The sequence below is a fragment of the Mastigoproctus giganteus genome, chromosome 5 (assembly GCF_048544385.1).
Source record: "Mastigoproctus giganteus isolate SK-2022 chromosome 5, ASM4854438v1, whole genome shotgun sequence".
NCBI lineage: Eukaryota > Metazoa > Arthropoda > Arachnida > Uropygi > Thelyphonidae > Mastigoproctus > Mastigoproctus giganteus.
In genome coordinates this window covers 168,765,684-168,782,668 of record NC_143579.1, presented here as the reverse complement: position 1 = coordinate 168,782,668, position 16,985 = coordinate 168,765,684, and the positions used below count along the sequence as shown (strand labels likewise).

The 16,985-nt window shown below is 37.2% G+C and overlaps 1 protein-coding gene across 1 annotated transcript in view; it reads right to left on the bottom strand.

The window, feature by feature from the left end:
* Nucleotides 1–658: 658 nt before the first annotated feature.
* Nucleotides 659–16,985, bottom strand: part of LOC150085824 (uncharacterized) — an 81,364-nt gene continuing 65,037 nt past the window's right edge. Inside the window, exons 5-6 of the mRNA XM_090373506.1 lie at nt 15,101–15,308; nt 659–2,229 (exon numbers count right to left, since the gene is read on the bottom strand). Coding sequence (XP_090229632.1) covers nt 1,265–2,229; nt 15,101–15,308 — 1,173 coding nt within the window. The 3' untranslated portion in view covers nt 659–1,264. The remainder of the gene's footprint in view (nt 2,230–15,100; nt 15,309–16,985) is intronic.

The following is a 16,985-nucleotide window of genomic DNA, read 5'->3' as shown; positions in this document are numbered from 1 at the left end:
CCATTCACACAGAATTTGGTAGATGCCATATAAGCATCTGTGTTTCAATTCAAGGACTGGGTGACTGAAAATTCTAAGAAATATGACAAAAACATTATTATTATACTATGAAAAATAGTAATTTTTTAATAATTTAAAACGGAAAAAAAAAGCGTCTTACAGATGTCTCACAAGCATGTTTGTTCCTGAATACTGTCAGCTTAACACACTAAAACATAGGGCACAAAGTGAAGGAGGGTTAACAGTTTAGTTAAATGGAAGCAAAATTGATTCCTGCAGTGCTCTGTTGGAACAAGTCATATAACACCATGGAAAGAAAGGTCAGGATATACCACGGCCTACTGAAAGTCTTAACGAGACAAGAAAATATATGGACTGTGTCAATGGTTTAATAACAGCACAAACAGGTACATATTTATTTGCTTATACACTAATGCTAGAAACTAAATAAATTTGATGAATTTGAAGTAGCAGTTGTCACCAAATGGGGCTATTATATTGCCCCATTTGAAACATCAGAAACATCTATGCACTTAAAATTACAGTGGCAACCCATGTTAAGTGGATTATTAACATTGTCACTCTATTATTATTTTTATTTGTTCCAAAATCCTGCTATTAAAGATATGAATATAGTATCAGCATGCAAGAATTGCTGTACAACAGTTAAAATATTTAAGACAATAAAACCATTACAGGCCCGTATCATCATCATCAGTGAGTTGCTAATTTTATTCATAAATGGTAGCAGATAATCATATAATTTTCTAAAAAAAACATCCCTAAGCATGGCCAAAAATTTTATTGCTCTTGAGTTTAAATCAGGGATTTTTAACCAGGGAGGTGAGGCCTTCCAAAATTAATTTTTCTGACTATGAATTTGACTTAAATTTTTAAACTAGAGGGAGGTGAGGTGGTGGGGCAAAAATTTAAAGTGAGATGACCATACAAATAGGTTAAAAATTCCTTAAATTTCTTAAAGGTTAAATCCAGTAATCAGGCATATCTGAGTGGACTACTTTGTTCACTTAGATGTCAAATTTTCTGGACCATCAGATGAGAGACTAATGGACTTTTATATGCATTTATATCATTCTGGGTAGTGTTGGCATAAAGAGTAAATTAATCTAATACTCAGGTAAATCAATATACCTTGAGTATTAGATAAAAAAAAAAAAATTATACAAATATTTAACAATTATAGTCATTCATTTCATATATGAGATTATTTAAACTAAACAGAATGACAACTCTTCCCAAAATGTCATGCTAGAGATGTATTAAATGTTACTTCAGTTTGTAATCGAGCTTGCTTTCTTGATAAATATCGTGCTCGAGCTTCTTGGAACACATTGCCAACATTTCTTTTTGCAAACCTGGAATTTCTGACCTTGTCCATATTTTCACTGGAGTTTGCCTTTTTGTCTTTCTTAGAATGAAGCTGTGCTGCCACATTTTCTTTTTTATTGTCTGAGTCTTTTTTGTCATTGTTTTTATTTGAATATTTTGTTTCGTCACCTTTTACTGGTATCTGTAATGGTGTGTCATGTAAATTTTCATGACTATCAATGGGACTGGAGGAACAACTTCTAGATTTTTTAGAAGAAATTATGCATTTATCTGGTAAACCAGCTTTTCCACGTGTGTGCCTTTTTAATACAGTTTTTGGTTGCTTATCAGAAGTCGTATTTTTTGAACGATTACAAGGCGAGACATTTTTGTCTTCTGATTCACAAGAGTCACTATTCAGTGTAGATTTTTTCACTTTGTAAGCTGTAACTAAAGAGGTAGTTTTATACTGAGGATGAATAATTTCATCATCTGAATTATCAGAACTAGAAGAAATATCGCTATCATTATCTTTCATGCTATGTGAGGACTGATGTTTTAGACCAAAATTTTCACTAATTTCACCAAGAGTTTCCTTTATTTTACTGCTTTTTGTTGAAGATACCTTACATGATTGTGGTAAGTTTTCTGGATTTGTTCTGTAGTGTTGTGAAGATGAATCACTTCCTGCATTCTCCATTTCTTTCAACTGACATTTTTTGTTGCTGCCACCACCACCATCACTCTCGAGTCTTTTAAGAGATTCTTTTTCTTTTATAATAGCCTTAAACAATTCCTCTCGTTCTCCTACTTCTGGTATTTTTTCTTCTCCTGTGGTCTGTTTCAGAAGATGTCTATAAAATCCACTCAAGTCTTTCTGCTTTGTCACATTCATCATCTCTAAAATAAAAAAAATAAGTATTCATCAGACAAACCTAACAATTCTGAAATTACTTGTAGAACATTACATCACACTGTTTGTTAATAAAACTGGTAAAAATTCCCATAATAAAGAAATCTAAGGTGTTGGGGACAAAAAACTTATTCTTAATTTTGAGACAATATTAAGAGTTACAACAGTCTTGCATCAAAGAAAAAAAAAAAAAAGCCTGAATTACCTTACGACCATATCTTTGTAGCAAAGTGGGTGAAGTTGAAGAGAAACCAAAAATTCCACAGAAAATTAATATGGAAAAGTGTGGCATACTTTTTGTAAGAAAATAATGTTCTAAAGAATTTTTTTTTTAAAGCTATAGCTTTCTAATTAAAAATAATGACAGTGCAACATTGTCAAACTTATTAAGCTCTTATCAATGTTTGTAAAAAAAAATTATAAACCATGAGATACAACACTGAACCTTGTGGAACTCAAGAGCAATAGCCAGTTGCTCTTGAGTTCCACATTTAGCTTATATCATTTAGCCAGTTGCTAAATGATATAAGCCACACTGTCTTATATCATTTAACCAACCTTTTATCTATCATAGTATCTTCCCACACTGTTCAATTTATAGAAAAGGTACGGTGTGTGTGTGTGGGATGGTATCAGAAGCCTTATCAAAGTTGAAATACACTATATCAAAATTACTCTTTTTGCATTCAGTTATTTTGTGACAACTCATAATAGGGTATTGAATTAGTTAGGCATGATATCCCTTTAATAAAACAGCCGTTTCTCGTATAATTCCATTTTTCTCCAGAAGAACCTACAGTACATCTGTTATTGCATCATAGTATTCAATCAAATTGGTCAGACAAGATCGTCCCTTAACAAATACATGCTGTGACTAAAGTACACTGAGTAGACAGAAATCATGGGATACCTACCTAGTAACAGGTAGGCCCAACTTTCACCTGGATAAGGGCAGTCACATGGCGAGGCATTGCGTCCACTAGTTCATGAAAGCATTACACAGGTATTTCCATCCATGCTTGCTGCACCGCTGTGCATAATTCCATTGCATCCCTGGGTGGACAAAACAGCTCGAATGGACCTTTCCACAGCATCCGAAAAATGCTCCAGAGGGTTCATGTTCGGAGAACAGGGAGGCCATTCCATGGTGGTAAAATCTGCAGAATACTCTTCAAACCATGTTCTAGTCACCACAGCTCTGTGGGGAGGTGCATTATCCTGCTAGAAGAGAACATTGCCCTGTGAGTGCACGATGACCATGAAGGGATGCAGATGGTCTGCAAGGATGGACATGTCACCTACACTGTTTAGAGATGCATCTAGATGTACCAGAGGTCCCAACATGTGCCTGTTGAGCATGCCCCAGACCATTACCGACCGTCCACCTGCCCAAGCAGTTCGCTGTTGACATGACAGGTGCATAGCTTTGTGCGGTTTCTGCCAGATACGCACCATCCTGTCCACTCAAAATAACTGGAAACAGGACTCATTGGACAGGGAAACCTGTCTCCAAGGTCCAGTGCCAATGTTCTTTCGCCCAGTTGAGGTGTAGAGAAATGGGAATCGTATTGTGGTGTTAGCAATGGGACTCTGGTGGGTCGGCAGCTCCCATAACCTATTGTGGTAAATAATCACCTGATAGTCTTGGTGGAGATATTTCTGGCACTTCCCTTGTTAAAATCGGCGGTGATTTGTGCCACTGTTGCTCTCTGGTTGGCTGAAGCAATGTGAGACAGACATCGATAGCTACGTTCATCCACCACCTTTCTCCACCCAGAGTGCTGCCCATGATGAGATGTTATTCAGAAAATTACATATTCCCGATACACTCTTGATACTGTCGAACGGGAATAGTGCAATTTCTGTACCACCTCCACAATAGAGTGACCCATGCGTCAAGCACCCACCATCATCCCTCTTTCAAAGTCGGTTAACTCATGACATTTATCCATACTGACATCGAATTACTGTCTACACGAATGCAGTGTACCTATATACCTGCCAAGCGGTGGGTTCGTCCGCTAACGAGAGGGGTGACAGCATCGCACTGCCCAGGAACCAGGTATCCCATGAATTCTGTCCTTTCAGCGTATAACTGAACTCCTGTCTAGATGGTCCCATATGAAATAATGGAGTCACTTAACTAGTAACTCCATTATTTTCCCTGGAACAGAAGTTAAGCTAACAGGTCTGTAATTACTCAGGTCACCCTTTGATCCCCCCCCCTTTATGAATTGGGGCCACATTCGCACATCATCTGTTCATACAGATCTCACTTAAATCTAAGAATGTGCTTATAATTATGGCTGAAGGTCTGACTACTTTTCTGCCTCTCTTAATATAATTAGATATATCTTCATCCATCCCAGGTTCCTTTTTATGTTTAACTTCAATAATTTTCTTCTGATTTCTGCTCAGTGATCATAAAATCATTTTGTTCCCTGTTAGAATTTGATAAACTTCTGGCATCCCATTCCCTAAAGAATTCATCATGTGTGAATGTAGATTCAAAATACTTATTCAGTTGGTCAGCAGGATAATCAACAGCAAGACTGTCAATATCAAGTGGACCAATCTCATTCAACCACTTCCTTCTAGTGTTCACAAGTAGAGTCCTTTACTGTTTGTCTTTGCATCCGGTGCTAAAGAATTTGCCTAATTTGCCTTAGCTTCCATAACCTCCTTTGTGACTTGATTACAGATTAGTTTATATCTAGCATAGGCTTTTGTATCACTTGATAATTTATATGCCTCCCATGCATTTTTCTTCTCTGCTACAAGCCTTATTAGTTCATCTCATATTCATTTAGGTCTATACCTGGAATGCTTCCCATTTATTTCTTTGAATGCTTCCCATTTAGACTTTGTTGTTGGAAACATCAGCTGGTCCTGCTGAAGTCTCTTTTACGAAAGCAAAGGCGTTTTCCTTTACTCTTGATGGTAGTTACATCTTTAAGTAAATCACAATACAATGTGTTCATTGCCACCCAGTGGTTCTTTTATTTGCAGATTATTTGTGTATGAAGAATCACTGCTCATTATCACTTCATGAGTATTACTTTCTCTTGTTGCCTCTCTAACATGCTGCTGTGCAAAACTTTCATCCAATAAATTTGCAAAAGTTTTAGTGTTTGAGTGACCAACCCACAGGCGCCTATTTAGCCAGGTGGGAAGGAGCAGCAGTGCGTAGTACACGCTTCTTGATTAGACCGGGGTTCAAGCCCGTCACCACCAAATACAGAGGATGCAGAAAGGTCAAGGAATGACCACCGCATACCCCAGAGCAATATGGCCTTAGTTGCTAATGCTCCTAAAAACCAAATAACAAACAACAACAACAAACAACCAACCCACAAGTTCCAGTCAATAGCTGGAGAGTTAAAATCCTCTATTAAAAAGCATTCTGATTCACTGGCTCACCCTATTTCTCTCTATGACTGTTTGTTATTGAGAGAACAGAGATTATAATAACACACTGCTACTGTCATTTTCACTTTCCCAGTGCTTATGTCACAAACTGACTTAACACTGCATTGGCCACCATGCTGACTAGTTGAACTGCCTTAGCTTTAGCAAATGGGTGTCTTAACTATGAACATTACCCTTTCCGGTCCTTTCTGAACACATTGTACTTCCAATATTCACATTCTGTAACCCATATGTCTAAGTCACTCCATGTCACTGATATCCCTACAATGTCTGCATTTGATTACTTAATTTAGTACTTGAAATTCATCAAATTTATTTAGTATGCTCCTAGCATTAGTGTACATCCACCTGCTCTAAATCTTAGTTATCTTAATAAAGCTGATGTATGTACTTGTTCCATGATGACCTACAACAGGGTTTGAAATCCGTGACACATTGCTTTCTAGGCTGTTGCATATTCCAATAGAAGCAATGCAAGTCAATTTTACCTCAGTCTGCAGCTCTAGTTAATCTATTCTGCTGCATTCTTTTTTATCATTAGTTAAGTCCCAAGAGACCCTAGTGCAGGGGTGTGCTGGTAAATTTTTAACCACCTCTAAAAGAAAGTAGAAGTAGTGGTGATTTGAACTGATTTTAATTGTGGCTGCCGCTAGGTGGCCCAACTATCTCCAGCGATCATTTTGCGCAGATAACGTCATCGATCAAGTGACTCGCCTCTCCCGGACTCTGGTATGTTTTCACCGCCAGTGGCACTGGCTGCCTTCCATGATCCTTTGCACAACCACATGACTCTCCACTCCGATATTTTTTCCGACTGCTGCTTCCCATAATCCTTTGCGAAGGCCGAACTTCATTATTTTATTTTATTTTATTTTTTAAAATTTTGCTGCTGGATGATGCTACGTTTTTTTTCATAAAAATAATTTCATTTGCTGGGATTTGAACTGAGGTCTATGAGCTTTATGGGTAGGTACCCTAAATGGGAATACTATGAAAAATTATAAAGTTTTGAAATTAATTTCAATGAGATGAATTTTTAAATTCTGAGGAGAAATTAAAAGTTAAATGAAATTTGCTGACTGTGGTTAAAGTTTGAAAATAAATACCCATATCTGAAAATTATAAGGTAAATGTAATTATTCTGGTTAAAATTTAAATATCTTCATTAAAAGACAGTTTTAACGAACAAAAGTCTTTTATTTGAATACTAATACTAAAGAGACAAATCAATGCACACAGATCTTTACTAATAATAAAGTTCTCAATTCAGATAACATACCATTATGAGGATAGTCCATTCTTTTTTTTATTTCACGTATGAAGCCTTCAAGTATTGTTTGAGAAAATGTTCATCACTTGTTTGCAGTATGGAAAAATTTTCAAATTCCGCCTCATGGCACCAAACTAATTGTGATGTCATTAAAGATGGACACCTCCTCTAGTAACGCCTACGACCGCTTTTCAACAGATACTTTCTCTCTCCTAATTCTCTAATGTGGTGCTTACATTAGAGCCCTGTTAAAGAATTTGGGAACCATGTTGAATCCAGAGTGTTTGCACCGGGGGGGGGGAATGTAAACTTTGGAGGTACACATGCACCGAGGGGAAGAACGTAAACTTCAGGGGGTACATGTAGTATAAGATCCCACTTGCCATATACATGTAGTATATGGCAAGTGGGAACGAGAGTAGCCTTGTTCAGGCGAAGTTTTTATGGCTCAGAAAAATTGAGAAGTTTTTTCTGTTTTATTAACTTAAATTGGCATAACTTATTTTCTAGAGTAGCTTTATATTCCTAGTTATGACAGCTTAAATTTTAACTTAGATAGAGAGTTTGTAGGTTATTACTTAGTATCGGTAAGGGTATCCAATCCAAGTGTTTTACAAATTTTACAGAGCTGGAAAATGGGAAGTTTTTTAGCTATATTTAACTGCTTTATTGACTAATTGTTATATTAAATTATTTTCTATAAGTAGCTTATACACCTAGTCAAGATCCTTGGTTTATTCTGAATTGAGACAGCGAGATTTTATAAGTTAATTAATACTTAAAGTGTCAGTAGATTTACTGTTCGTAACTTGCCGCCATTGTTATACGATACAACGTCATATCCCAAACTAGATAGCGTTAGCTTAGTATAGTATAGTATATAATATTATCGATTAATCAGTAAAATTTATTAATCTTGTTGAACTTCATTGTCAAATAAATTGTACTTTTTTAACTAAATACATATAACGACTTAGATTTTACAAACGTAACAAAATTAATTAATACATAACTGATACGGAAGTTATATAAAGAAATTCGAAGATAATACCTGATTTCGAAAAAAAAAATATAGATATATAGTGTTACAACTGCATTGGGATACAAGTTTAGGGTTATAATTTTTGTCCTGAAATTGAAATCATGTCTCAGATCAGAGCAGCAAAGCAAAAGGCTCCAGTTGCCCTCTGAATCACAGTCTTTTAAAATGCATTGCTTGCTTGGTGTTTGTGGAGCAATCAAGTAGGACATGATATTGCCAAGGGGAGGGGGATGTCTTTGTGCATGAAAATGTGAGGAAATGAGGCGACAAACAGTGTTATGGGCCTATATGAGAGCTTGAAGGACAGGGTGGATTCCCTCGAAGGATCTAAATTGAGGGGCCCATCAAGCTCTCAGCTGCCCACATCAACGCTAGAGCTTGCACTTGATCATCACACAACACAGCGGAAACCCCAAGGCAGAATGTGCTGGTTCCACAGGAACTAGTAGTTGTTGATGACTCTATTGTCAGGGAAATGGGGAACATGCTATGTATAAAGGATAGGTGGAACAGGACCAAGGTATATCTGCTAGGGGCAAAGGTTGATGACATTGTAGAGCAGATATCATCTTTTAAGGGCACAAAAGGTGATATTGTTGTACACGTTGCCACTAATGATATTAAGAGTAGGAGACCGGCAGAATTACTTAACAAGTACATGTCACTGTTGAAAAAAAGGCGTGAATTAGGGTTTAATTTGAAAGTGCCTACAATTCTGCCCAGACACGATACGAGGGAGTATATGATGACAGCCTTGTCGATCAATTCAGCACTGGAAAGATTGTGCAAGGCTCAAGGGGTCGAATTTTTTTCAGCCTGGTCTGTACTTGTTAACAGGAGAGACTGCTTCTACAGGAATGGGATACACTTAAATAGAAAGGGTGCAAGAATATTTGCTGATGCTATGTTAGGTGGGTCGAAAAATTGCTAGCTTGTGGGGATACAAGGACTAATAGATTAACAGTAGCCATTGGCAGAGGTGAAAGGGATTCTTGCACTGCTTCTATTGGAATGAGCAGCAGCCTGGAAAACAAGATGCAGGGTATTTCAGAGACTGCTGGAAGTCATTGTGGCACAAGTAAACACATGGGTTGTGTTAGGGTAGCTAAGAATAGGAACAGGTGCATATATACTTGCTTGTACACCAATGCAAGGAGTTTGGTAAATAAATTTGATGAATTTGAGGTATTGCTCAAAACATCAAAGGCAGATATTGTTGGGATATTAGAGACGTGGTGTCACACAGATATAAGGAATGTAGAACTGCAATTTGGAGAGTACAATGTGTAAAAGAAGAATACACAGAATAGGAGGGGAGGAGGGGTTATGCTATTAGTTAAAAAAAATATATAAAATCCAAGGAAGTGAAGCCAGTCGACATCGCTGGATAGTGCAGTGTCGAGTCAGTTTGGTGTAACATACAAATTGGGAGATCAAAATTGAGAGTAGGAGTGTGTTATAGGCCTAATGACTCTGATGAGTATAATAGGAAACTGCACAGGGAAATGAGTGGGCCAGTAAATCAGAAAGTCTTATAATGGGGGATTTTAATTTTCCAGATATTGACTGGAATTTGTGGGTTGGTCACTCACACACTAGCAAGGCTTTTGTGGATTTATTGGATGATTGTTTTCTACATCAGCATGTTCGGGAGGCAACTAGAGGGAATAATACTCTTGATCTGATTATCAGTAGTGATCCTTCATGCATTAAGAATCTGCAGATAAAGGAACCATTAGGTGGCAATGAGCACAATGTGCTGAAGTGGGATTTACTCAAAGAGGTAACTACCATCAAGGGTAAAGGGAAGGGTTTTTGCTTTCGTAAAGGTGACTATGGTGGTCTGAGATAGTATTTAAATTCTATACGGTGGGACCAACTGATGATGTTACCAACAGCAAATTCAAAATGGGAAGCATTCAAAGAATTTATCTTGGAAGCTACTAGGCTTTACATACCAAGAAATATTGTTCAAGGTTTAGGCCTAAACGGATGCAGATGAACTAATGAGACATAAGGCAGAGAAGACAAATGCGTGGGATACATATAAATTAATGAGTGAAATCGAAGCCTATGACAGATATAAGCTGGTCTGTAACCAAGTCACAAAACAGATTAGGCAGGCAAAGGCAGATTATGAGAAATCCTTGGCAAAGGATGCAAAGAAAAACCACAAAGAGTTCTTTACCTATGTAAACTCTAGAAGGAAAGGGATGAATCAGACTGGTCCACGGGATATTGATGATTGAACTGTTGATGATCCTGGCATAGAAGAGGTGAGTTAAACTCTGGCAGTGAGCTAGATGATTTTGTAATAACTGAGAGAAAAGTGGAGGAGAAATTGTTGAAGATAAACATCAAAAAGGCACTCGGGGTGGATGGGATCTATCCAATTATATTAACGGAGGCAGCAAAGGAAGTAAGCAAACCCATAGCCATAATTATGAGAGCTTCTTTGGACTCAGGGGAAGTACCCATGGATTAGAGATGTGCAAATGCGACCCCAATTCACAAAGGAGTATCAAAGGGCGACACAAATAATTATAGACCTGTTCGTTTAACTTCTCTTCCAAGAAAATTAATGGAAGCACTGGTTAAAGAAGCACTGCAGGATCATCTAGACAAGACTTCAGTTATAGCTCGGACACAGCATGGTTTTGTTAAGGGAAAGTCTTGCCTGACTAATTTGATTGGATACTATGATGTGGTGACAAAGGAACTGGATGCAGGGAATAACTTTGATATTTGGATCTTAGAAAGGCTTTTGATACTGTTCCACATGGAAGACTGCTGCACAAATTGGAGCAGTGTGGCATTGGAGGCAAATTGCTGCTATGGATAAAGGTTCGTTGTTTGTTATTTGGTTTTTTAGGAGAATTAGCAACTAAGGCCATATTGCTCCAGGAATATGCGGTGGTCATTCCCTGACCTTTCTGCATCCTCTGTATTTGGTGGTGATGGGCTCGAACCCCGGTCTAATCAAGAAGCGTGTGCTAAGCACTGCTGCTGCTCCTGCCCACCTGGCTATGGAGGCGCGTATGGATAAAGGTATGGTTGAGTGGGAGAAGACAGAGAGTGGTAATCAATGGACACTGTTCATCGTGGACTAATGTTATTAGTTTAGTCCCTCAGGGTTCAGTGTTGGGTCCATTGTTGTTTTCTGTATTTATAAATGATATTAATGATGGTATATAAATTAATGTCCAAGTTTGCAGACGATATGAAGGTTGGCAGGGTTGTTAAGGACACTAATGACAGTACGCTGCTGCTGCAACAGGATCTATAAAAGTTGAGCAGATGGGCTGAGAGGTGGCAAATGATGTTTATCATTGACAAATGTAAAGTACTACATATGGGAAGCAGTAACCCCAGAGTGACATATCAACTCTGTGGTACTACACTGATAGGTGTAGAGAACGAAAAAGACCTGGTGGTAATTGTGCAGGCAGATATGAAGTTTTCTGAGCAGGGCAGATGGTCTGCAAGAGTAGCTCATAGTGTCTTGTCAATGATATACAGGAATTTTTCTAGCAGGGATAAGGAGGTGATTATCCCCTTGTGTAAGGCAATGGTCAGGCCACACTTTGAACTGTATACAGTTCTGGAGGCCTCATTTTAAGAAGGATGTAGAACTGTTGGAACAAGTACAGAGAAGGGCAACAAGATTAGTAAATGAAAGAAAGGGTTGCTCTTACGAAGAAAGGCTTAAATTTTGCAAATTACAGTGTCTGTAGACTAGGCACGTGCGAGGTGATCTGATTGAGGTGTATAAAGCCTTGAATGGTTTGAGCACGCTCAATGCTAATGGGATTCTTCCTCTTGCTCAGAATAATCACCTGAGAGGGCATAAATTCAAACTGAGGAAAGACACATGTAGGATAGATGTGCAGAAGTTTGCCTTTAGCTAGTGGGTAGTTGATTGGTGGAACAGACTTCCATCCTTTGTTGTGGAAGTTGATAGCCTCAATAAATTTAAGGCTGAATTAGACAGGTATTTGGAACGAATGGAGGGGTGAAGTGGGAGCAGTTTTTTTTTTTTTTTTTGTCTGATGATGCATAAGCTTGCTTTCTTGCATCATATGCCTCTACTAATGCTAAGCTAATATGCAGTGGTGTGCTGGAGCTGGCTCTTGCAAGCAGGTTGTTAAATTTTTAAGAATTTTGTGAGCTGCTTGTTAAACCGACAATGGCTACAAACTGTAGAGCAGCACGCACTTCAATCCACAATGGCTAGTGGCATTTGGGCGCTTGTATAGGGTGACACAGAAAATCCAGCCAGAGAGCACTTATTTCGGCATCTTTCTGCTTCCTTTCCCCTAATCTTTCCCTACACAGGCTACTGTGTAGGGATTATCTCAGCTAGCAATTTTACAGAATTATTATTTACAATGAACAGCCTGCTTCAGTCCCGTCCTGTTTTCAAGTGTTGTTAGTCCGTTGGGGTGAAAATTACCATAGTAAAATTAACTAATTATTTCTATAATTTATATTCTATCTACAAAATTGAAACTATCAATATACATAAACAGAAGTGTTGTCTTTGATATCCCAAATTTAAAATTCAGAAAAATCTATTAATTAACGTGCAAACAGCAAAAATGTATGTTCAAGTATGCATTTCTAATTATTCACGAGAATACCAATCGAGCATTATAGATGGCATCACTGAATTTGTTTAAATTTTCCGCTGCTGGCTAAAGGCAATTATAAATTGCACAGACACGGAGCAGTGAGTGATGCGAAGGTACCATCACTCACGAATGAGATACAGGGGAAAAAAAAAAAAAAAACCACGCAACTGTTTCTTGGTATAAGAAACATAACCGAAAGAATTGCAGCGAATTGTTTTTGAAAGATGAATAGATCGTACTTCTTTTCTTCAATGTGTATTGTATCTACTAACAGAAAATCAAGGAAATTCATCTATCAGAAGCCACAACAGAAACAGAAAAAACTGGTGTAAAACCATAATACTGCAATGCGCATTTAATAAAAGAAAAGTTTGCATTATAGCAATTGTTTTTAGGGAACAATTGCAGCACATATTCTGGACATATATTTCTTATTCTAACAAAATTTCCAGAAAATATTTCTTTTGATAGCTGTGTTAAAAACGTCAAAACTGGTGTCAAAGAACTTCGCATGAATGTTCGTAAAATCAAACATTGGCGTAACCAGGATTTTTTGTCAGAGATTCTCAAAAAAAGCGCCTGATGCTAATCTACCTGTTATTTTTGGTTTTAATTAAGAGGTGCATGAATATCTGTATATATATGTATTACAAAAATATTATATTAAATGTGTAAATAATAGCAAACTATTTTATAAATTATTATTTTATTAATATATTTAGTATGTTTTTTTTTTTACGAACATATATATATATATATATATATATATATGTTGTATAAAATATAAGTGGTACCTATACAATTATGAAAATAAACATGTGAAACAAAACGAACTGCAAAAATAATATATAAACAATGAATTATAGATGTAAAAGTTAATATTTTTAAAAACATTGAATAAATATTTATGTTGTACAATGTATATTGTGGTATTATTTTTCTAAAAATGTGCCACAATAACAGATTTCGGTATCAGGAGGGTACAATGCACCTGCTGACTGCTGACCCTACCCTGGCTATGCCACTGAACAGTAGTAATCCTTTACTGCACGAAAAGTAATCAATTACAGTGTGGGTAGTGGAGAATGTTTTCTGCCTCAAATGGACGGAAAGTACTTGTCAATATTCCATCTGGAAATAATGTTATTGTTGTTGTTATTTGTTATCTACTAATAATACATAAGTTTTAGGAGCATTAGCAACTAAGGCCATATTGCTCCGGGATAGGCGGTGGTCATTCCCTGACCTTTCCGCATCCTCCGTATTTGGTGGTGATGGGCTCGAACCCCGGTCTAATCAAGAAGTGTGTGCTATGCACTACTGCTCCTTCCCATCTGGCTACGGAGGCACCACCTTTTTTTTTTTTACTCCTTCCCCTTTGGAAATACCATTTCCTAAGGGCTCATATTGGTTCCCTACTAGTTTTTCTGCAACTTTTCTTACAATGTAAAAGTTTGTTTAACATCAATAACTTTGTATTTGTGCATTTTCAACTTAGATGCAATAGTTTTATTAAACTGTCCATGCGACAGTGGTAACCAGATTGGGAGTGCATTAGTATTAAATTAAAAAAAACTGTCTTGAACAAAAAAAAATTAAAAAACTTGAACTTAAAAACAACAAATAAAGGGAATTTGAAAACCATAAAGCAAAACTGCCGACAATTGAAATAGTGGCTGCAGTACACTCCTCTCTGCCCAGACATCATTTAGCGCTTCCCCTGAAAGCTGTGGGACACTTTCTAATTACAAGTGCATCTGTCACGGAGGGGACCAATTCAGGCCCATTGATGGCCTGCGATCCAGTCAATCTAGTATGCGAGATACAAACAGAATTAGTCACAAGTAGACCATTTGTGTGAAACGCTATCAAGAGATGGTTTGTGTGAAAATAAGATTGAAGGAATGGTAATCCCTTTAGCTCTCTTAATCCATGCTTAGCAGCAGCACTCATTGCCTAAATTGCCTGAAGGCCAGAAGTATGAACAGTGTGTACCCTTAAGTCTCTTCTAATCCGTTCGTTATATAAAAATTTTCTTTGCTCAATGGAAACTATTTTAAATGTAATTACCAAGGGAGAATTCAAAAAAATTCGCTAAATAGAAAAATTAGCTATAAAGGATTAGCTATGTTCATTAAATAGAGGTCCGAGAGATTATATAAAATTCTAAAAATGATTATAAAGTTTCATATAGCAAATATCTTAACAATAGACAGCGCAAAATGCAAATGCCAATATTCAGTAGTTAATATCATGTGCCTTAACTTTTACAGCACTCATTTACTGAGCACTTAATAATTACTCATATGCATTACAGCACATTGCTTGGGTGACTTTTGAATGCTAATATGAATCAGAGGCAGTGAACATATTAATGCCCATTCATTCATTTAGACGCGTGCGCATGCACACACGAACACAGAGAGAGAGAGAGAGAGAGAACAAAAAATATAAATAAATTTATAACTGTGTTTTTTAGTTTTCACCTTCAAGTTCCTTTTCTCTTTCCTCTCTTTCCTCTTCTTCTTGCATCTCTTGCATCTTTTGCCGATAAGCTGATGTCACAAATGATGCTTTATCCTTATATTTATCCCCTTCCTCTATTCGTTCCTTCTGAATTTTTCTTTCAATTCTTCGTTCATTTTCTCGTTTTCGTATTTCTGCTGATTTCAGAAGTGCTGCAATGTATTTTGGCTACAGTAAAAATAAAATTAAAAAGGGCAGAAAGTAAAGTTGCAATGCACTTATCACAAAATGAATACTACATTTGAAAATTTATATTTTTAAATAATTTTTATTATTTCTAAAATCTATCAGTCATTAAAAAATGAGAATTTTTGAGAGAACTCACAAAACCCATCCAGACTTTTAAATCATATAGTTGACGCAGTTTGTTAAAACTGTGTGAATAGGATTTGTTCAAAAAAAAAGTAAACTGACTTTTTTTTATGAAATCCCCAAACACGAGAGGTATTAGAACCTATAGTACTTAGTACCATGCTTGGGTTGGAGGTTGAGAAGACGAAAGAAGATATTTGTTGACATTGGACTTGAACTTCTGTAGATTGTAATTTTCAGGAAATACGTATGAAGGAAGGTTGTTCCAGAAAACGGCAGTTGAATGAATATATGAGGAAGATGAAAAGTCGGTACTGTGAGTTTGAAGTTCGACAGTAAATGGATGTTGGCTGGTGGTGGCACGTGTTCGGACTATTTTGAAAGAGAGAACAGGAATTATAGAAGCCAATTCAGAAGAACAGTGCCCATGGAAGTATTTGTAGAAAACACATTCAGCAGAAACAGTATGTCTGTGAGACAGCGAGTGGAGAAACTCTGTTAGAGAGGAGTCATTAATTAACCTAACTGCACTCTTCGGAATGGAATCTAGAAGCCTGAGAGATGTTTTGGGGGGCACCGCTCCAGATGTGGGAACAACATTCCATGGTAGGGTGGATTTGCGATTTGTAGAGTGAACAGCTGTTTGAAAGAAAAGTAACGCCAAGAGCAAAAGAGAAAACCAAGTATTTTAGACGCAGAGGATATTTTAGATTGTCTAGGATTCATTTTGTCTAGAAATTGGAGTGTCACCAAAGATAAGCATAGGAGCAGAAGAATTCTTTTTGTGAGATATAAGACAAGACTGAGTTTTAGAAGGATTGAAATCAACTAGACAAGATTGAGTTTTAGAAGGATTGAAATCAACTAAGCTGTCTTTGCCCCACTGGAGAATTACTTGGAGATCGGCATTTAAAGAATTGGTAGCGGATATTCGAGAAGTTGAAGCTAATCGAGCAGGGCAAGGTATCTCAAAATAGAAAGTGGAATGCAATGTGCTATCATCGGCAAAACTATGGATAGGATTTCCAGTCAATGGAAGAAGGTCATTAATATACAAGAGGAAAAGAGCGGGGGAAAGGACTGAATCTTGGAGGACATCAGCATTAGTGGAGAAGTTAGAAGACAGAGAGCATCTACCATCACCCTGAGTGAGTGATCAGAGAGAAAACTGGATAACCAATTACAAAAATAGTTGGCAAACCATAAGATGGAAGCTTGTTTAGAAAACCTTTATGCCAAACATGAACGAAAGCCTCTGAGATGTCAAGAGCAACTGCTTGTGTTTCACCGAACTTTTCCACTTTTCCATTGAATTTGTCCATAAATTGGAACATAAGCAAGAATATCACCAGTGGATCGACACTGATGGAATCCATACTGGCGATCGTTGATCAGACAGAAGGTTTCTAGGTAGTTTAAGCGTTGGCGGTTAATTGATTTCTCCATTACTTTAGAAAGAGTAGAAGTAATTGCAATGGGATGATAATTGGATGGGAGGGATTTGTCAACCGAACTGGCTGGATATGAGCAAAT